Genomic DNA, 22,846 nt, shown 5'->3' with positions numbered 1-22,846 from the left:
CAGATAACATTGTAATTAACTATACTATGGACAACATTATTGAGAGAAATACTTTTGAACCTATAATATAAGCAGAAGTGTCTATACAAGAGTTAAACACGTTTATATATAATGACTTACAAATTGTTACAGGGGCATATCATTTCAAACGGTTGAGTTGAGGCAACCTTGCATTTGGAAACTCAATGTTATAAATCTACAATACTTCATTGTTAACAAATATGTGTAATGTTAGAAACGCGAAGAAAGCCCACCGCTGCGACTGTCAGCATGGCTAGCAAGCGCATCGCCTCGCTGCTGCACTACATTCACCGCAGCATAGGGAAGAGAAGCATTGACCGTCGCGCCGACTAGAGGCTGGAGCGAAGGCGGCGCCGCCGATTCTAATGCCAGCACGCCGCCGGGTAACACGCCGACGCGGGCGCGTTCTATCGCTAGGCCGAGCTCGTCGCCCGCGCTGGTTGCTAGTGAGGCAGCTGCTTGCGCTAGGGCGCTTGATGATTCAGCCCCAAGCACGTAGCGAGTACCTGCACATAAGGCAACACATTACGATAAGGATAGCGTATTTCCGACATATTTATGCGATAATTAGTAAATGTTGATTATTTCAGTTGCATTTCTCGGGAAAAATAGCGTAGATAGATACACATAACTGTTATAGTATTATAAGGCTTACATATAGGGTTTGCACGAGGGATCCGAAATGTATGGGAAGATCCGCGGATCCGGATCCAGATCCGGATAATTTCATACATTTCGGATCCGAATTGCAAACTCTACTTACATAGCAACTAGTTTCACATTTCCCCTATGGACATGGACATATTTAAAGTAAACGGTTAGGTATTCTTCTTTTCAATTAATCTGTGTGATATTGTTTTACCCACTCAAGCCGACAATTATAGTCCACACAGGAGAGTGACCACTTGTATTTCATAATGATTTATTCAAATCTACTTTATACTATTACAATCTTGCGGGAAACTACAGCACACTAACCACAGACGTTCTCGTTGAGTAAAATTGCAGGTGCGAGATCAATCGGTCCAGCGGGCGAATCTCGAGCGTTGGCAGCGCTGCCCTCACCACCCGTGCCATCCACGCTCCAGGGTGGCAGCGAGCCGAACGGCACCGATAGGCCTCTATATTCACAGAACAATATGTCAAAGGTGAGATTAGGTTATAGCTATTATCTACTGATGTTACAGTCAGTAAGCACGGTTGATTATTATAAGAATATGTTGAATGAAGGTTGAATTGGATCCATTTCATCCATTATTGTAACTTAAAAGTAACAATGACAATTTATGCAATTTTCAAAGATTGATATATTTCTATAGTTCATACAATAATTATGTAGTCTTTATGTAATAACATGTCAGGTTTATGTAACACTAAAGTAAAATACGTACGTGACAAGTGCAATGTAGGTGTCAATGCGATCTACCACAGCCAGGCCGGTCGCCACACCGCCGGCCGGCGATGTTTCATCGTGCGCCTCGTTCACAAGGGCAGAAACTACCCTGTATACAAATACATTTGTTCCTTATAGAAAGAAAATCAATAGAAAGAAAACCAACTGACATACGATTACATTATCAATTATCACGATCGAGTAAACACGATACGGCAAATAATAATGAAAGTTTATTCTTTAGACAAAGGGTCGGTTGCACCAAGGCAATTACCATCATAAAAACGTTTTCTCAATTTTATTACATGGCCAGTTTCATGCTTCATTACTGAGTGACAGTCATCAGTGCATCTAGCGTGGTTAATTAATGATTTAACTGGCCCTAAGGTTCCTTGCTACGAAGAGTTGAGAGTTGTATGTATACTATAAAGATGTGTAAATGATGAGAGTCTTTTCATGGGACAAAAAGGCAAGTGTCACCAACCTGCGTTCGGCTTCATCAACGTCGACGGGTATCTCGATCGCCGCAACGAGTGCTCTCGCCGCCGACGCAGCACCAACGCCGCCAGCGAACAATCTCCAGCCACCAGCTGGAGCGACCAACGCCGACGAAAACCTCACCGCTTTTGTGTCTTTAGACCACATCGTTGTTAGCTCTGTATATAGATTTTTTAGTTTGTAAATAGATATTTATTGATCACTAATTAGGTAAATCAGAAACTCATTTTATTTCTAAAACATATATGAATGTTGGAGTTTGTGATAGGTATATTAGTTAATTTGTTTGTTTATTATAATTATTATGTATTTTTCAAAGCGCATCCAAATAATTACAGCTATTTGATTAAATAAACTTAATATTAAATCGCCGTCGTTAATCGTCGTAAATCGTTATTGTTGATTAAATATAACCTGGAGCAATATTATACGACCATTCGCGCTTTTTTACTAATAATAAATGCATTAAGTGCGCCGTAACATAAAGCATCGATCGCCCTAATACACATGTTAAAATTAGTTAAAATGTTAAATTGTCACTCAACCTCCTGTTGGTGTTATACCTGCACTAGTATTGCGCTGCAGCGTCTCAAGATAGTCGGCGTAGGCGGCGTCGGCGCGCACGCCGTTCACGAGCCAGTCGGCGCGGCCGGCGTCGCTCGCCGCCGCCGCCAAACCTCTTGACACTGTGTAACCGCTTCTATTGACGACAATACAGTATTAGGTATTATTGAACGCCAAAAATAACATAAAAGCCTAAGCATATTGTTAATTAATATTAATTACTGCAGACAAGACTATTATCGCTTAAGAGTGATCTCTTTCAAATTATTAATCTTACACGATTTTTTTCCGAGCAGTATCTCTATTTTTGCAAGAGGCAAAATGCCGGCACAATTTTATTATTAGTATGTATGTATTTATAAATATTAATAATTTAAGATAGAGTGGGAACATTCAGTTCTACACAAAAGTGACACATCTGTGGGCTTTATGTAATCTGCAGCGAGAGCCAGACAAGAAACGAGCAGACTAAAAGCGGCATTGAAACTTTACTCATTAACCTCAATTTGATATCATTCGCATGTCGCTCGCACCAAAATACATACAAGCAAGACGAAAAATATCACAATGAGATTTTTTAATGTTATAGGAGGCAAACGAGGAGACGCCTGATGATAAGCGATTACCGTCGCCCATGGACACGGGCAACACCAGAGGGGTTGTAAGCGCGTTACCGGCCTTTAAGATGAGAGTACGCTCTTTTCTTGAAGGTTTGATGGTCGTATCGGTCCGGAAATCCCGCAGGCGACAGTTCATTCCACAGATTAAACTTTTTTTTTAACTGAGATTAAACTCAGATTAAACTGAGTTTTTCATGAATGTCGCACAAGGAGTAGGCCAGGCTCTTATGCATAACATAAAATTACCTAGCTATTCTTATCGGAGAGAAAATTGGTCGCGAAATATTTACATAGTAATGATGTTCAAATTGAACCAAACCGACTTTTAAACGATTCTCGATGCAACGACCACGTGCCATTACCCCGGTTTGTTTATTTTATTTAAATAAAAATGGTCACTTTGTATGGAAATGCTGTATGAAATAACCTGTTTCAATCGTGTCGGTCCGGAAATTACGGGCGACAGTTTATTCCACAGACTGTGCGAGATAGGAAGTATGATAATATATATTTGAGGTTGTGTTAATTTAAGAGGGATGATTTGAAATTGGTATGTGTTCGCACCTGGCTGTTCTAAATCCGCACTTAAACACTGCACTTTAAGGTTCACTTTCCTATCACTAAGCACTGTTACTTTTACTACTACTATACTTCACTTCACTGTATCACTGTCACTTTATTTTTTGGTTACTGACTTGACCATGGAAACTGTTTGACTCCATTGTTTTTAGAAAACATACCGTTAGCTAGTTTGCATTTTAAAAAGAGACATCTAGCGATCAATTCAGTAATTAATTTACAGTATGTACACTTATGCGGCAATTTTAAATCTCAACATCCTCCGCCGCCAAGGAAGTATTCCTTGATCACTAGTTAGGAAGTCGACACAGCTTGGTAATCGGCCGTTGTGAGATCCCGAAAGCTGTGCGAATGTCATACATACGAGTCAATCCATCAGTGCCAGGGTATTTCTTAAGTACTCTGCCTACTCTCCAGTTCGCTGGTGGAAATCTTCCATCTTTGATCAATACCAGTTCTCCAACTTCTAAATCCTTTTTAGGTGTATTCCATTTTGGACGCAATTGCAAACGAGAAAGGTATTCGCTTTGCCATTTAATCCAAAAATCTCGTAACATGCGTTGGGTCAACTGCCATCTCGACAAGCTGGATATGTTACTCTGCTCATTACTGCGATCTGGTAAGCAAATCAAGGGTTCGCCGACCAGAAAATGTCCGGGTGTCAAATAATCTAAATCATCGCCTAATGGAGCCAATGGACGCGAGTTAAGGCACGCTTCAACTTGCGAAAGGACCGTATAAAATTCTTCGAAAGTCAGGGTTGCGTCTTGCATTATTCTTTTCAGATGATACTTCGTCGATTTTACACCGGCCTCCCATAGTCCTCCAAAGTTTGGTGCTCCAGGGGGAATATATCTCCAACGAGTGCCTCTGTCGTCTAAACTTTTGAGCAAGTCTTCTGGAATTTCGTTGCGACTCTGTTGCCACATCTTTAATAGTTCTTTTTCAGCTGCAACGAATGTAGTACCATGATCACTCCATAGTTCCTTGCAATGACCACGTCTAGACACAAATCTTTTGAAGGCAGCGATAAACGCTTCTGTGGTCATATCGCTGACTAGTTCCAAATGTATTGCTTTGGTGGACATACAAACGAATAAAGCAATATATGCCTTGTATGTCTTAGCTCCTCGACCTTTACTCATTCTGCATGTGATGGGACCGGCAAAGTCAACACCGCTTATAAGAAAAGGGCGTGAAGGTTTCACTCGAACTTCCGGTAAGTTTCCCATCAACTGAGTATTAGTTTTCGCATTGTATCTTGCACACGTTATACACTTCTTGTAAAACTGCCTTATTGAAGAACCTCCTTTAATAATCCAGTATTTGCTTCTCAAATATGGTGTCATGAGATGAGGCCCTCCATGAAGAGTGTTTTTGTGAGCATCATCCAACAAAACAGGTAACAATACGTTGTTTTTTGTTATTATAATAGGATGCTTTTGATCCATACTCAACTCTGAGTGTTTCAGTCTTCCTCCTAATCTCAAAAGACCTTTATCATCCAGATAAGGTGTGAATTGCAGTAGACGACTGCTTTTCTTAATTGCTTTTTCACTTTTCAGGTGATCAATTTCTTCAGGAAATTCTATCTCTTGGGACATCTTTAAACACAAGGTAAGTGCTTCATCTTTTTCTTCACAGGTTATATGTTTACTAACATTCTTTTCTTTTTTCAGGATCTTCAGCCATCTTCTACAATATGAAATCACGTCCAGAAGTTTTTGCAGTGACGAGTATTTCTTCAGTAAGGTAAGCTTTTCAGAGTCTGTGTCTATGGTTGTGATCTTACACTTTATTAACAAGCGTTTCTCTAACTCTGTTTCAGGTATGGAGTCGACGGGTATGGTGAAATCAGGTTCACGTAAGAACTCCGGACCATTGAACCATAACTGATTTTGTTTCAGCTTGCTGGGTGACAGACCTCTGGAAGCTGGATCTGCTGGGTTATCCTTTGTATTGACATATAACCAGTGTGTGTCTAAGTTGCTCCTTATGTCAATCACTCGATTTTTGACATAGGGTGTCCATCGGTTTGGATCTCCTTTTATCCAGGCTAAAACCACTTTGGAGTCTACCCACGCGTAGGTTTGTTGCAACTCGATATTTAGAACTTTCATCACGTGTTTCATGAGTTTGCTAAGTAGCGATGATCCACATAGTTCAAGGCGTGGCAAAGACAGCGGTTTAACAACTGGTGCTACTTTTGTTTTTGCTGTAATTAAAGACACTTGACATTGTGATCCATCTTTGGGTACAACTCGGAGGTACACGACTGCTGCATATCCTGTCTGGCATGCGTCGGAAAATCCATGTAACTCGATCGCTGAATTTTTACTAGAACCAGTCCAACGATCAATCTGTATCGCTGATAACGCAGGTAAGTCTTCTTGGTACTGGATCCATTCGTCTTTTAGATCTGTGGGTAGTTCTTCATCCCAATCTAGCTTTTCCAGCCATAGCTTTTGCATGAACATTTTTGCCTTCATGATTGCTGGTGCTAACCAACCCAACGGATCGAAAAGTGAAGCGATCTGTCCGAGTACATTTCTCTTTGTGACAGGTTTCTCAGTATTGATTTCTTTTTGTGTAACTTTGAGTTTGTCTTCATCAATATTCCAAATTATTCCGAGTGTCTTTATTTGGCTCTTTCTACTCATGTCTACTGTGTTTGAACTCTCTCTCTTTTCAGGTTGTATGGCCGACATAAATTCTCTGCTGTTAGAAGCCCACTTTTGTAACTCAAATCCACATTTGCTCATTACTTTGTTCAGCTCTTCGTGTGCTTCTAATGCTGACTTCACATCATCAAATCCTGTAAGTACATCATCCATGTAAAAGTCTCTGTCTATAATTTCAGATGCTATAGGAAATGCGTCTTTCTCTTCTTTGGCCAGCTGTTTTAGTGTTCTTATTGCCAAAAATGGTGCTGATGCTGTGCCAAATGTGACAGTTAGCATTCTGAAATCTTGAATCTCGTCTTTTGGATCGAATCTATACAAAATTCTCTGATAGTCAGTGTCTGCTTCTCGAACTTTGATCTGTCGATACATCTTTACGATGTCTGCCACAAAACAAATCTTGTTTTGTCTCCATCTCATGATGACGTCTCTTAGCTCTTCTAGCAGAGTCGGTCCAACCAGTAGTTCATCATTGAGAGATACTCCATTAGATCCTTTACAGGATGCGTCAAAAACTACTCTCACTTTCGTGGTCTCTCGATCCTCGCGAACCACAGCATGGTGTGGAAGGTAGACTGTTTTCTCATCTTTCTCAGGCTTGCCTACCGGTTCCATGTGTTTTAAGGTAAGGTACTCTTTAATCACGTTATCGTACTCAGTTTTCAATTTGCTGTTGTGTGTTAACTTCCTCTCCAGACATTCTAGTCTTTTGACAGCAATTGAACGGGAATTTTCAGGAACAATCGGTGTATCTCGTACGAATGGTAGTCCAACAATGAATCTCCCATCCTCATCTCTCGCTAGTGTTTTCTCATAAATCTCTTCAGCTCTTTTCTCTAGAGGCGTCAGAGTGTTTTTACTCTCAGTATCTAGCGTCTCCGATTCCCAAAATCTTTGCAGCATGTTGTCTAGGCTCACACTCAAATGCATGCTAACAATTTTTCCATTTTTCCCGTGCTCTTCGGCGGGTGCTCCACCTGATATTATCCATCCGAATAACGTCTGTTGCGCTATCGGTGATCCTGGTTTGCCCTTGATGACTCCACTCATTAAAATGTCTGTATAGACATGCACACCAAGTAACAAATCTATCTCTCCAGGATTGTAGTATGTGGGATCAGCTAACTCCAAGCCATGTAGTTGAGTCCATTGTTCTTTATTGATCTTCGTAACAGGCATTATGTCAGTAACTTCCTTCGTCACGTAGGCGGTGCAGTTTAGCTTGTAGCTCTTGTTTATTCTCGACACAATTTGTATCTCCGCCGCGTGCTTGATCGGAGTCGACATCTTCGCAACCCCTGTCACTTGACCCTCCACCCTTGTTCGTTTGAGTTGTAGTTTGTTGACTGTCTCCTCTGATATAAATGACTCTTCCGAACATGGATCTATGAGTGCTCGAACTACTTGTGCTCCTCTGTTTGTCATAATATTCACTAGTGCTGTAGCTAAAAGAGTAACCCGTCTCTGAGAGGCACAGTGAGATACTATGTTGATTGTTGGTGTAGCTTGCTCTTTGTTTTCTTGCTCTGGTTTCTCTTCGAGTGATACAGTGTTAGTTTTAGTAACGTGCAATAGTGTGTGATGCTTTCTCTTACAACGCAGGCATGAAGTATTACGCTTGCAAAATCTCACGCTATGTCCAGGCCGTAGACAGTTGAAGCAAAGACTCCTTGTTTGAACCTCCTTGGATCGTTGCTCGGGATCCAATTTAGCAAACTCCTTGCAGTTGTAGATGAAATGATCCTCGTTACAGAAACCGCATTGTTGATTGGAGTCTGTGGTACTGCTAGGCGTAGCAGTTGCATGGAATGTCTTGGCTCTAACTTGAGGCTTCTCTTTTGGGTGCGCAGTTTGAACCATCTCCAAAACTCTAAATCTTCCCTCCAAAAATTTGCTGAATTGTTCCAATGTCGGCAAGTCTTCCACAGATAATGTCTTCAGATCCTCTTCCCAATGCTTGTGTGACTCAGTATCTAACTTGCTCACCAATAGATGTATTATGATTGGATCCCAGTTTTCGATATTAATGTCATTGTTCTTCAAGCTGTTTAGACATTCTGTAGAAATATCCAGCAATTCTTTGACACCTTTGGCAGATTCAACGCTCAGTTTCTTTTGACCCAAAAATCTGTTCAAGATTGAGTTAACCATAATCCTCTTGTTATTGTATCTGTTGTGTAAGGTATTCCATGCTACTTCGTAATTTTTCTCAGTAATTTGAATGTGCTTTAGCAGTTGTTCAGCTTCGCCACTAAGACTACTCTTCAAATAGTGCAATTTCTGCACTGGGCTCAATGAACTCTGATTATGAATGAGAGATGTGTAAAGATCCTTGAAAGTCCCCCAATCATTGTAATTTCCATTGAACTGTGGTATATTAATCTTAGGTAGCTTCACTTCCTGGCTCTGTGGTCTGATGGATTGCTTCTCCGTTCCTTGTGTATGACTCGTTTGCTCGTCTTCTAATTTCGCAAGTATCTCTGCTTTGGTGTCTATATACAACTCTTCTCCATTGTCGTATATCTCTTGTGTAAAATATTCGTGCCTATTTCGTTGTTCTGCTGTCGCTATCTTCACTATCTCTCGGTGTGTGTTTTGAAAAACTTCCCAAAGTTTGTCTAAATTCTGTAGTCTGACTTGCAAGTATGACTTGTTAAGTCTCGCCTTGGGACACTTCTTGAAGTTTGCAGCTGCTTTCTGAAGAAGATGTAAGTTATCCGCTTGAACTACGAATAAGGCTTCCATTTTCACCGAGTTCAAATTCCAAGAATTTTCAAAGTTCCAAACTTTTAAGACACAAGTTAGTGAAAAATATTCTAAGTCTTTGTTAATCACAGAATTTTTCTATGTCCCAAATTCTATGAAAATTTTCTATGTCTCGGATACTCGAAAACTAGACTATGTTTCAGAACACTACGAAATATTCTAAGTCCCAAATATCACCGAAAATTTTACAAGTCCAAAGCACACTCCGCGAAATTCTACAAGTTTAAATAAACGGAACGATCTTACTCAATTATAGTCCTTAGTGCAATCCGATAGAGTCCACTTTGCACTGCACTATCACTCGCGTCACAGCCTGATCCGACTCGAATAGGACCAAATGTTCGCACCTGGCTGTTCTAAATCCGCACTTAAACACTGCACTTTAAGGTTCACTTTCCTATCACTAAGCACTGTTACTTTTACTACTACTATACTTCACTTCACTGTATCACTGTCACTTTATTTTTTGGTTACTGACTTGACCATGGAAACTGTTTGACTCCATTGTTTTTAGAAAACATACCGTTAGCTAGTTTGCATTTTAAAAAGAGACATCTAGCGATCAATTCAGTAATTAATTTACAGTATGTACACTTATGCGGCAATTTTAAATCTCAACAGTATGAATTTAATACTAACATTGTAAATCTGATGCAATTACGCATAACTCGCATAGCGTGTATAAGACATGGATAAGAAGTGACCCAGTTCCATCTTCGAAGCGTGGGAAGAGATTCAATGCATTCCCTGTTAATTTGTCGAGGAGTTTATGAGATGTGTCGATCTTCTGGGAGTTTATTTATAGGTATGTGTGTGACACTAATAGGTGCTGGGGTAGAGCGGGGTAATTTTGAATATGGCAAATATCTACTTAACTAGAAACACTGCATACTTTAGCAACAGTTACGCCACGGCAACGCTTATATGGCATCTTGCGTACTGTTGCTACAGTATTATTTATTCTGTGCTACAGTAGAAAATCTTTCTAGTTTAGTAGATACATATTTGCCATTTTCTAAATAACCCCGCGTTCAGATTTACCCCAATGCACCCTATTAAATTTATTCACATGAAAGATATTCGCTCCCAGCATCCATGTTTACAATGTTCACTTATTTATTGAACTGACTTAAGAGACTTAAGATAACTCACGGTCCAACACAAATGGTCCAGACACAACAACTGTACCCCTAGTGTAAATTTCATTCGATAGCGCGTGACGTGACGTACGCGTTAAGTGTAAAGCCCTCCATTCACACTCCTACCTTGTAGTCCGCCTCGTAGTCTGCCTCATTGGGTAGGATTGTGTATGGGGGTCGCGGACTACGTGCCGTCCTACAAACCCAAGTAGGATGCCTCTTGGGTCCTACAAATCCTGCAAGCCCCGCCCACCGATGTAGTCCGCCGCGTAGGATTGTGTGCGGGTTGTCGTCCTACGTTGCGGACTACCGTGTTTGACGTATGACAACAGTGCGCGCCATTTTTTTGAAATTTATAAAGAAAATCGCTGTTTGTTGGATTTGAGTTTCCAAAACGTCCCGCTTGACGCGCTGTTCAAAATCCCATACAAAAATAGACAGCGCAATCGCGAACGCTCATCGCGCTATCGAATGAAATTTACAAGGGGTTCTGAACCTATTCAGAAATTTTAAAAAGTTCGATGAGCACATTCGCACAAAACATGCGGTGACACAAAACTTTTGGTTTCAAAGTCAATAGATCCATATTACATTTTAATACTTCTTACCAGGGACCGGAACCGGTTACCTTAACCGGGGTTTTTCATAGGGTTATTTTAGAAGTGGTTATAAAAACCCCTACCATAACGGTAACCGTCTGATAAGGTAACACTTTGATTCGGTAACCGTATCAGATCGAGTTAACCCCTGTTACCGGTAACCGAAATAAAAACCCCGTCTATGCTGTTACCTCATAATAAGGTTTTGAACCAGTTCAAACGATTGTAAACTTTACGCAGACTTAAATTCAACTTATTATTGAATAACCGTGGTTGGCATGGGCGGTCTATGAAGCCTCCAGCACAAACAAGTTTTTTTTGCCGGTAACTTCGCTTATTGTCAATTCAAACAATATTGCACTTTGAGTCCTTAAGCTAAAATTGAAAACAAGTGAGCGATTACAGTATTATTTTTAGAGCGGCAGCCGCGGCGCAGCGCGGCCATTCCTTTGTTTATCTTTATACCTGTGTGTTCCTATTGTTTTTGTCAATTCTAGTTTAGAAATTTTTAGAAAAGGGGTTGCAAGTAAACAACATCCTATCCTAGTAATATCTGCTATTATTTAGATATATTTTATGCTACTTAGATTATTATTTTTATTTTCGGGTTCACACTTGACCTGTACCTACAGATTAAAGACTGATTTAAAGAAAAATTTTCACCTAACTAGTAATTTTACTGGTACCTAGTTAGGTATAATTTATCTAAAGGGATTTAAAAAAAAACACTTTGTGATAAAGATACATGCGCTAGCGGATTGTGGTAGATATTTTACCATTGTTAACAAATGACATATGTACTAGTTATTATGAGCTTATTTTATAATAAGCAATTAAAGTCTATTTTTTTATTCGGTAGACTAAAATGACATTTCATAGTATGAAATGAAATGACACATGATGTTCATACTACGAAATGTCATTTTAGTCTACCGAATAAAAAATAGACTTTAGTTTAAAATGTTTTCAGATGCGGTGAGTTGTATGAGCTAAGTCGTAATTTACCTTGTACCGCTTAATGCAGCGATCAGAAAATATATATCTATAGCAGTTATAAACTTATTTTAATACTACAAATCTTTCATTAATACCAGGGGGCTCAGCACGGTTCCATTTTTATCGACTATCACTATGCCCGTCACTTTCGCACTTACATACTTGTTAGAACGTGACAGGCATGGTGATAAACGATAAAAATGCGACCGTGCTACTAGGGCAGAATTCATTATACATATTCATTGGGTATCTATAACATTGGTAGGTGAAATAGTTTTGATTAAATTAAATAGATACATAATTACATACATACTTAGTAAGCAGTGTTGGGCATTCAAGAATAAAATCATTATTTAAATAAGAATTCCTAAGAATAAAATCATGTTGATTTTATTCCCGTCAAAATTATTCAAATAATTTTGATCGGAAATAATTCGTGTGTGAAAAAATTGAATAAGAATAATCTCATTCTTAATCAAATAAATATAATCATGATTTTATATTCTAAATAATATTCCTGGATTAAACATGTAGTATGGGTGCCGTATAGGCGTTACGTATAGATAGAAGTAAATTAGACAAGAAACTATTATGTTTCTTGACTAATTTATACCTGATTTTATGCAATAAAATCTTACAAATTTAATTTACTGCCGCATAGTGCATTGGACGATACCCGTATTTATTTTAATGTGATAACTAAATCATCAGGTACAATTCAGCTGCTCTGAACGGATGGTGGATAGCGAAACTCTTCAATGGCTGTGCCTAAATTAATGTAAAAAATAAAAAACCGGCCAAGTGCGAGTCTGACTCGCGCAGGAAGGGTTCCGCACCATTATGCAAAAATTAGCAAATAAATCACGTTTGTTGTATGGGAGCCCCACTTAGATATTTATTATATGCTGTTTTTAGTATTTGTTGTAATAGCAGCAACAGAAATTAATTATTTGTGAAAATTTCAACTGCCTAGCTATCACGGTTCATGAGATACAGCCTGGTGACAGACAGACGGATAGAGGAGTCTTAGTAATAGGGTCCCGTTTATACCCTTTGGGTACGGAACCCTGAAAAAGATGTTTTTAAAGGTAGGATAAGGAATGGCTTGATATGGTGTATTCCTATTTCTCCCCGCCGGGCACAGATGGGAATAGGCGCTTCATTTAAATCATTCCCACATGTCCCCGCCTCATGTATCGCGGCGATCACGTTGGGCAGGAACAAATGGGGAAAATACTCATGATTTTTTTCTGTTTTCGAATTATGTTTATAATTCGTTTTTTTTAGCATTAGAAAGAACTTGAAAGAAGGTAAGCGATTTTGACATGTCTTTTAATTGAAAAACACTTTTTAAAAACCATAACTATTACTTATGAAAGCAGAAGACTATAAAAGATCGTATTAGATTCATAATTGTTACATATTTACCGTAACTTATTTTTAAAATGTGCTTTTCAATTAAAAGAGACATCAAGATTGTTTACCTTATTTCTAATGCTAAAAAAAAACGAACTATAATATGTGGTTTCAGTATCCGAGTTACTACCAAGACTTATGGTGTTTTTAAAAGCTCTTCTGATATTTAAAATTTGCATTTATTATTTAGACGGAAATTAACAGGTATATCGTTTGACACAACGCTTGCCGCACGTGTTTAGCAAATGCTGACAAAGAATTCACCACGCCACGACTTAATCCTATTGTTATTGCCAATGAGTAATAAATGACGGTCTCAAGTGCAAACACGCCTGCAACTTTCTGCAAATCTATTTAATTATAGTGATAAGCGTAGGACTCTTTTCTTACCTGCAGTAATTTACTATCTCATTCACTTTCCGTAGGTGTGAAAGAGATAGCATACGTAAGACCTCAAGGCTGGTAGGAATAATAAACAAAATACATACTTAATACGCAAAGAAATATACATTGAACCATCATAATTATAATTTCGCAGTTTACTTTCTATGTAGCTTCATTATAAAATTATCATCACCGTTTCGAAGGCTTCAAAAAATTCAAATCAATCCAACCATTGAAAAGAGGGGTGAAATTCATTTTACTATCTATATACATTGTACTACATATAATATGACGTATAATATGACCAAATAAATGCCATTTAACCTTGTTACCACTAACTCATGTATCTACAATTACATCAATTAGTCATGACACGGCAGAGTACTGATAACAATACTGTAGTGTAGTACAATAATAAGGCTTTATTGTTGTCACTATGACTCTCACCGCATTCTGCTTAATCCTAAATATCCTAATACAATAGAAAATACCACGACCTTTAAACATTCGGTGCACTTGCGTTGTATGTAGCGCGTGCCAGCGGAGCGCAGCGTTTCGATTTAAATACGCATGTTGCTTCGCCTGTGTAGGTATATTTATTATCTTCATGTTATTAGGTACTAGGAAGTGCAAATAATTGACTTCATACATGAAAGATATTTTGCAGATTTTGTTCAATAGTCACCTTCAACAACACGAGAGTAATCTAGAGCAGAGTTGGGCAAAAAATAACTTGAATAAGAATAAGAATAAAAACAGAAATTTCATTCTTATTCCAATCGATTTGAATAAGAATAATTCTTGCACTCGTTATTTTAGAATAAATAGAAAGTGAATAAATCATGACACTTTTATTTTAAATGAAAAAGACAAAACGGAATATTTATTCCAGATGTAGGATTATACTAAATAACGTTTTATTCAATTAGAATGTTATTCTGAATTAATTTAACTTTTGTAGTTACATACTACTACTTTTAATTTTGTAAGTTTCTAAAATAAATAAAACAAATAAAATAGATAAAACAAATAAAATAAATGAAATAAATAAAAAAAAAACAAATAAATTATATTATTTACATCTATTTTATTAGTATTGCATTTTAGTTTTTATATAATATTATAAGTATTAGTTTAGTTTTTAAGTAGGTTTATTTTAATTTTAGTTTAGGTTTTAAATTTTTAATTCATAATTTCATAGTTAGTTGTAACTTTTTTTATTATTACCTTTTAAGTTAAATAAATGAACTTTATCCTAAAAAATAAACAAAATAAATAAAATAAATAAGATAAATAAAATAAATAAAATAAATAAAATAAATAAAATAAAATAAATAAAATAAATAAAATAAATAAAATAAATAAAATAAATAAAATAAATAAAATAAATAAAATAAATAAATTAAATAAATTAAATAAATAAAATAAATAAAATAAATAAAATAAATAAAATAAATAAAGTAAATAAAATAAATAAAATAAATAAAATAAATAAAATAAATAAAATAAATAAAATACATAAAATAAATAAAGTAAATAAAGTAAATAAAGTAAATAAAGTAAATAAAGTAAATAAAGTAAATAAAGTAAATAAAGTAAATAAAGTAAATCAAATACATAAAATACATAAAATAAAAAATAAAAAAAAATAAACAAAATAAATAAAATAATCAAAATAAATTATATAAATAAAATTAACAAAATTAATGACAAATAAAATAAATGAAATAAGTAAAATAAACAAAATAAAAAAATAGACAAAGTAAGTAAAATAAACAAAAACATTAAAATAAACAAAAACATTAAAATAAGCAAAATTAAAAAAAAAAATACAAAAATAACAAAATAAACTAATAATGTTCTATTAATAAATTAAATTTTTCTTTTAGTAGGTATTTGACTGACGGCACATCACTAAATACGAATGTAGCAAACCAATAAGCAACCGATAATAAAGGTTACCATAACTGAATAAAAACCGGTTAAAAACCCCTAACAAAAACCCTAACGCGATGGGGTTTTGAGATTAACTCGGTTAAAGGTTAAGGTTACCGTTTCAATAAGCTTACCGTTACAATCAGGTAACAGTATGATAGGGTTACCGAATGATACGGTAACCGAATTGATTGGGTTACCGAATGGCTAGGATTAAGCGTAAAGAGGGGTTTTCCGGTCCTTGCTTCTTACACGTTTAATCTAGGTAATTAATTCTCGGAAGTAAAACTTGTCTAAAGTGTCATATATTCACAACTATCGCATTTTTTTGTAATTTCATGTTTTTTTTATTTACATAACGAAACAAAAATAATCTAATACCGGAATTTCAATATTGGTCCTCTTCAATTACGATATTTCATTGTAAAAATCGGTACGATCTTCCCGCATTTCGGGAATTCCGACATTCAAATCTTATGCGTCACATGTCAAACATAATACCGCTTCCGTTTCCTCAGTTCCCGACCGAACCCACGGTTGTCTTGTTCTTGTTGTTGTCTGTAATATTATTTGACAGTCCAGATCCGCCCCGTTTAGGAAGACAAGCGACTATATTTAGCAGTTGACAATCAAACGACGATAAAAAACCGGCCAAGTGCGAGTCGGACGCGCGCACGAAGGGTTCCGTACCATTAGGCAAAAAACGACAAACCACGTATGGGAGCCCCACTTAAATATTTGTTTTATTTTGTTTTTAGTATTTGTTGTTATAGCGGCAACAAAAATACATATCACGGTTCATGAGCAGCCTGATGATAGACAGACGGACAGACGGACGGACAGCGGAGTCTTAGTAATAGCGTCCTGTTTTTACCCTTTGGGTACGGACTACGGAACCCGAAAAACGGAAATCTAACGCTTTTGTATCGAGTGACTGAAGTGAACGGCGCCAGTTGGCATCCACCCAAAGACTCTTCTCGTATTGTTACGATCTAATGTAATTAAAATTGGCGTCATATTGATAGCAGAAAATTAAGAATAAGGGCTCATTTAGACGGCGCGCGAACTCTTATAATTATGATTTAAGAATTTAGTTACATTGCGCAATGTAATGATACTGGCATGCGAGTTCTCGCACCGTCAATGAGCCCTTAGTGGTGCGGTGTGGTGTGACAGTACCATTGTAAATATTCATATTTTCATAGAAATTTGACGATTGTGGCGCTTTCACACTCTGTCATTGTAAAATATGTGCAGAATTAACTTAGTCCGAATGTTTACAAAATGAATCTCTCGACTTTCGCTAAAATGTCGCAAGTCTCGCAAAAGCCCAACTAAGATTGAAAATAACCTATGGCCACTCTGACAAGAGTGTGAGACGAAGGAAAAGAACGTGTCTTAAATAAACTTACGAACGTGTCTTGCTATTTCAGTCAGTCTCGGTACACAAAGTACTGACATTGACTAAACTAGCATGATAAACACAAACGTTTCCAAAAAATTCGATGGAAAACAATTATGCACTACATCCGTTTGAATCGTCCTCCTCTTTGAGGAAGGTTAAAAAACAGAAACATTACAAAACCAGCTTGAATAGGCGAGATCGTTAGCTATTTCTGCATTTATACCAAATCACTGGATTTATAAGCGGCCATTCACACGAACATTTGTACCGTGAGATAATATTATTATAATACCCGCTTTTGACAGTTATTAGCATGTCAAATTGATGGCTGGAAAGAATAGAATCTACGAATCACTACATAGTAAGTATAAAACAAAGTCCGCCTGTTCCACCTATCCCTATCGGGTTGTCTCCACTGGTAGGGATGCATGGATTTTTTCCCTTCTTTCCCCACTGGTAGGGATAGGTGGAACCTATTTAGACGCTCCTATTTTTAGCGGGGATAGGTGGAAATATTATGGATTTGTATCTCTACTGGTAGGGATAGTTAGACAAAATATTTCCACTCATCTCTACTAAACATGAAGTGTTTTCTTATTGAGTGTCTAGATATGATACAAAAATATGATATGATAAATATGATACTTTCACGCCTCGTACAAGAAAAAATGTGCCTCAAAAACTCAATTCCAGACCGTCTCATGTTTACATTGACTTTAAAAAAAATATGAACGTTACGCTCTGGGAACAAAAATCATACAACATTTTGGGTCACCTTTTTCATGTTGAAAGTACAAATGACTCTGAGTAAAATGAGCTTCATATGGCAATATTTTGGAGATGTAAATGAAATATACAAATTAATTAAAATACGCTAGCTCGACGGTAAGGGTTTGACTATATGATGTGTCTATTATTTGATTTTGACTATACTAAAATAATCCAATCAACCCCGATGAACAATCTTCCAAAACCACCAAAAAATGACAAGGTATGCAATTAATGCAATATCGTTTTTTTTATTTAAGTATTACATTATCGACACAATACATAACAGTCACTTAATTTAATAAAAAAAATTATAGGTAGTAGAGATTGATGAAGTAAAATGTCCACTTAGCCCTCCTGGTAGCGAATAATGGAAAATAAGTCCACCTATCCCTACCAGGGGGGACAGCTTAGTAGAGATACATGAACTTTTCATGAACCTATTACTACCGGTAGGGATAGATGGAAAAAAAATCCATGCATCCCTACCAGTGGAGATAACCCGGTAGGGATAGGTGGAACAGGCGACAAAGTCGCTTCCCACTATCGGTCTGTCCCTTAGGTATGCTTAGATCTTTAAAACTACGGATTTTGGTGCGGTTTTTTTTAATAGATAGAGTGATTCAAGAGAAAAGTTTATGTATAATTATTAATTTTGACACAGTAGTAGAAGTATGTCATACACAGCCATGACCCTTCGTTTGATTTTTTTTTCGAATAGTTAATAACCTATTTATAAGAGTTAGGAGCACTTAAAAATTGTATGTGAATTGTTTTTCGCTTCTAATTATTATAATAATAATAAAATGAGGTAACATTTTTATAGTTTTGTTATTGTAAAACGTTTATTTATATTCAATGTTATTATTTAATTTACGCGACTCCCAAGGAGGCAGAGACTAATTACCTAACATTCTGAAAGATAGTTATCATTATAACGCAAACAAATTGTTCCCACGCATAAAGGCCGTAACAGCCATTCGGAAACCATTTTGAATTTGGAATTTAGTGTGCGAGAATACGGTAAATAGTTGTATGCGTTTTCTAACGGCTTTTGCGGCTCTTATGTGTCGTAGGGCTGACTAACAGACTAGTTTTATGTTTTGGAAAATAGCGAGGAATTCATTTGGCATCTTAATGGGTGTCTCAATAGATTAGAGAGTGCGCAGGTGGTGACCTAAAGGCGAATTCCAATTTAAAAAATCTTGCGATTTAAACATGTCGCGCGAGTGACTTAAAACAAGTGAGTCTAAACCGTAAAATTATTCAGTGTTAGTACCTATGTCTTACAATAGTTTAAATTCGATTAAAAAATCTTGGTTTTAGTATTTCATATTAGTCTTAGTGCATCTCGCTCGCATTAAAAATATTGCTGGACGAGTGCAATTAGGTTTGACGTTTCAATAGTGCGAGGACATTTGATGTTACTACAAGTCTGTCGGTGTCAATCAATCAATCAATCTTTGGGTGTTATGGCTCCATCGATATTGTCGATGATTCCGCCAACGTCAAGGTTTAGGAAGGCACGTGCTTTATGAAGACAATTGGCCGGTGAATATCCACGACGCAGTTCACTCAGATGAGAATCAAATGTAGATCTACCTACAACCAGGACAAAACAAACATACATTATTAAAACTAACTACTACAAATACAAGTTATTGTTTTTTATGTGTTTAGCTAAGACGTTCACAAAAGGGGAGGTAACTAATGTAAGGAGGAAATTAATGTTAACCGGACGGGGAATTTTAGGGGGGAGGATGTCATATAAGGGGGTAACGAGACGATTACAATCCCAAAATACGTGTTCGAGTCAATTATTGTCAGAATGGCTACAGTCAATGACAGATGCCAGATATTTACAGTGGCAATAAGAATACTCGTAAATCAAAGAGTTTTGCAAATGGGTCCTAAAGGATGACTATCACGCTAGAACTTATCCTTGGAACTATAGTGTGTCAAAGGTCTGTTTGATTTCAAACATAGACAGAGAGAATCATACTATCTTTGTCTAACACTAGTACTAGCACCCAAAAGTAAAGGATGCGTATAGTTTTTTTTGTTCCTATTTACTGACAAGATTTGGTTGACCCATTATAACACTCTTAATTAAAATTGTTTACTTCAAACATAAGTCACATTTGTTATTATGATTTAGAAATTGCTTGCTGATATCGATACCACTTGAGTCAATATTGGCTACCGGCGTTACAATGTCAGAATACTTGTCAGTTTGATTTGTTGCCACTACTTATGTGAAAATAAAATGCCGAGATTATGTAATTACTTGACTTTTACTTGTATTGTAATAAGTACAACTTTGAACTCGTGTTTACTCAGAGTTGCTTAATTACATTACAAAAGTAATTACTTAAATAAAAATATGTAGTTTGATTATAAGATGTTATTAAATAAATGTAGGATAATTTTACATGGATTGACCTAGACCTAGTCCCACAGTAAGCTCAATAAGGCTTGTAGTACACCAAACATTGCCAATCGGGGGAAATAATTCGTGTATAAGCAAATTTTAGCATGGTTGTAGGTAATGGTGTATTAAACAAGATACTAAAAGTACCCGGGGGTGGGGGTGAATCTAACGGGTAGGGGGGGTTTTAAGGTCCCTTTTTATAGTTTTTCGTAAATTACTCTTAAACGGTGGCCCGTAGCAAAAAATGTTCTATTACACAAGTAATCTACATAAAATTATCTACAAAAAAGATTCACTACACTTTTTCGCTAGGATCAATAAAGAAAGAAGGATAAATAAATTCCTTTACCAGGATTCGAACCCGGGACCTCCCTGCTCACTACCGACTAGGCTAGGAGGCAGTTGAAAATAATGATAACCACATTGAACATTGTATGAAATTCTGGACCAAATTATAAATATTTTAATATCTCTCTTTATTTAAGTATTATTGTGAACTGCTCATACTCATACTCATAATCTTTATTGCATATCACATTGTATCTTAACCTATTGCATAGAATCGTGTACAACATGACACCCTGTAGGGCACAGCAAACAGTTTATTCAAGAGGAGATCGAGTTTTTTGTACAAGATGTTATTTATTTATACTTAAATGTTATTTATTGTATAGGGGTACTTTTTTAATTGCAATTATTGGTCGTGAAAAAATTCATTTAATGTATAATAAGCTTTTTTAATGAGGTGATCTTTTAGTTTTTTAAAAAATTCATTGTCGGACTTAGTGTTATTTATTTCGTTACTAATTTTATTAAATATTTTTATTGCCATTGAGTTTGGACTTTTTGAATGTAGTTTTAGTTTTGAGGGTATTACCTGCACCAGCTTATTTTGAAACCTGCTGGCGTAACGTCGGGGTATATCTGAATGTTTGGTATAAAATTGAGGGTATTTTTTTACAAACTTACAGGTTTCCAAAATGTATATTGATGTTAAGGTAAGTATTTTTAGATCGATGAAGTGTGTCTTAGTACTTTCCGGTATATTTATGTTTGCCAAAATTCGTACACATTTTTTTTGTAATATAAATAGGCTTTCCACGTCTGTGCTATTCCCCCATAGAATTACACCATAGGTAAGCCAAGCATGGGCATAGGAGTAGTAAGCTGTTAAGGCGGAGTTGAGGTCGCATGCTTTTTTTAATTCGCGTAAGGCATACGTGAACTGGGACAATTTCGTTTTTATTTTTGCTACATGCGCTTTCCAATTAACATTGCAGTCAACTTCGAACCCTAGAAGAGGAGCGGTATCTACACATTCTAATTGTATATTATTGAAGGTGAAATCAATATTAAGGGGGGTTTTTTGATAAGGCCTAAACTGTAAGATTTTTGTTTTTGTGAAATTTACTTCTAAGTTGTGGTCCGATAACCAGTCAACTACGTTTGTTAATAAAGTGGTTAAGTCTTGTGTTATGTTATGGTCGTCTGTACACGATGTGAGGATGGAGATATCGTCGGCAAATAAAGTACACGCCTGCTGTATAGTTTTTGGAAGGTCGTTGATGTATATTAAAAAAAGTAGACATCCTATTGAGCTTCCTTGAGGTATGGAATGTTTTATATATTTTAAATCCGAATGGGTGTAATTTATTTCGCCATTATTTTCATCGTAGTTTTGTATTTCTATGCATTGCTGACGATTTTCAAGGTACGATCTGAACCAATTATGCGGAATACCTCTAACACCTATCCCATATAGTTTCTGTAATAGGATATTATACTGGACACGGTCGTACGCTTTCGTCATATCGAGCAGAATTCCGATCGCGTATCGTTTATTATTTATAACGTCAATAGCATGCTGCATAAACTTGTACATAGCTAAAACTGTTGAACGATTTTTTCTAAAACCGTTTTGACTATCATTAAAGATTAAGTTTTTTTCGCAGTAATCATATAATCGTTTACTCATAGCGGTTTCGAATATTTTTGACGATGAGGGTAATAGCGCGATTGGTCTGTAGTTATTAAATTCTGCAGTGCTACCTTTTTTATGAATTGGTTTAATTTTGGCCGTTTTTAAGAGATCTGGGAATACTCCAAGTGAAAAAGACTGATTTATAAGGAGACAAAATGGAATCGCGAGTTCATCAGCGCATTGTTTTAGCAATATAGGAGGTATTTCGTCTATTCCACAGCTGTGTTTACTTTTTAGATTTTTTAAAATAGATCGAACTTCTTTTATATCTACTGGTCGAAGGTAGAAACTGTTTACGGGAGATTCCATGACCGGTCGGCCGGGCGGTGCGGGGGCCGGCGGTTCTATGCGCCCCACCGCTGCAGTGCAGTGTAACTGCTGGTAGTGTATTACATATTTCTAGATCTCTTTTTGCTTGTTTTTTGTTACTGTTTTATTATGTTTTTTTTCTACTCCCGTACTTTTATTTGTCATTTAAAGGGTCGTCGACACACCTTTAAAACCCTTCCTTATAGTTGTCAAGACAAGTCTATAGTCTATTCCCCAAAAAAGCATTTGCGCATACGCAGTATCTTTTTGGCACTCTTTCGATACTTCGTGTAAGTAATGACCACTTAAAAAATATTGAATGAAATACATTGTTGCCAACCTTAATTATTTTAAATGTCAT

At 36.5% G+C, this 22,846-nt stretch overlaps 1 protein-coding gene across 1 annotated transcript in view; it reads right to left on the bottom strand.

The window, feature by feature from the left end:
* Positions 1-200: 200 nt before the first annotated feature.
* Positions 201-22,846, bottom strand: part of LOC134648208 (uncharacterized) — a 32,477-nt gene continuing 9,831 nt past the window's right edge. The window contains exons 3-7 of the mRNA XM_063502691.1: positions 2,476-2,612; positions 1,899-2,070; positions 1,413-1,523; positions 1,000-1,142; positions 201-527 (exon numbers count right to left, since the gene is read on the bottom strand). Coding sequence (XP_063358761.1) covers positions 232-527; positions 1,000-1,142; positions 1,413-1,523; positions 1,899-2,070; positions 2,476-2,612 — 859 coding nt within the window. The 3' untranslated portion in view covers positions 201-231. The remainder of the gene's footprint in view (positions 528-999; positions 1,143-1,412; positions 1,524-1,898; positions 2,071-2,475; positions 2,613-22,846) is intronic.

Source organism: Cydia amplana, chromosome 5 (genome assembly GCF_948474715.1).
Source record: "Cydia amplana chromosome 5, ilCydAmpl1.1, whole genome shotgun sequence".
Lineage (NCBI taxonomy): Eukaryota > Metazoa > Arthropoda > Insecta > Lepidoptera > Tortricidae > Cydia > Cydia amplana.
Note: the sequence above shows the minus strand (reverse complement) of the source record. Positions and strands in the feature narration are given on the sequence as shown.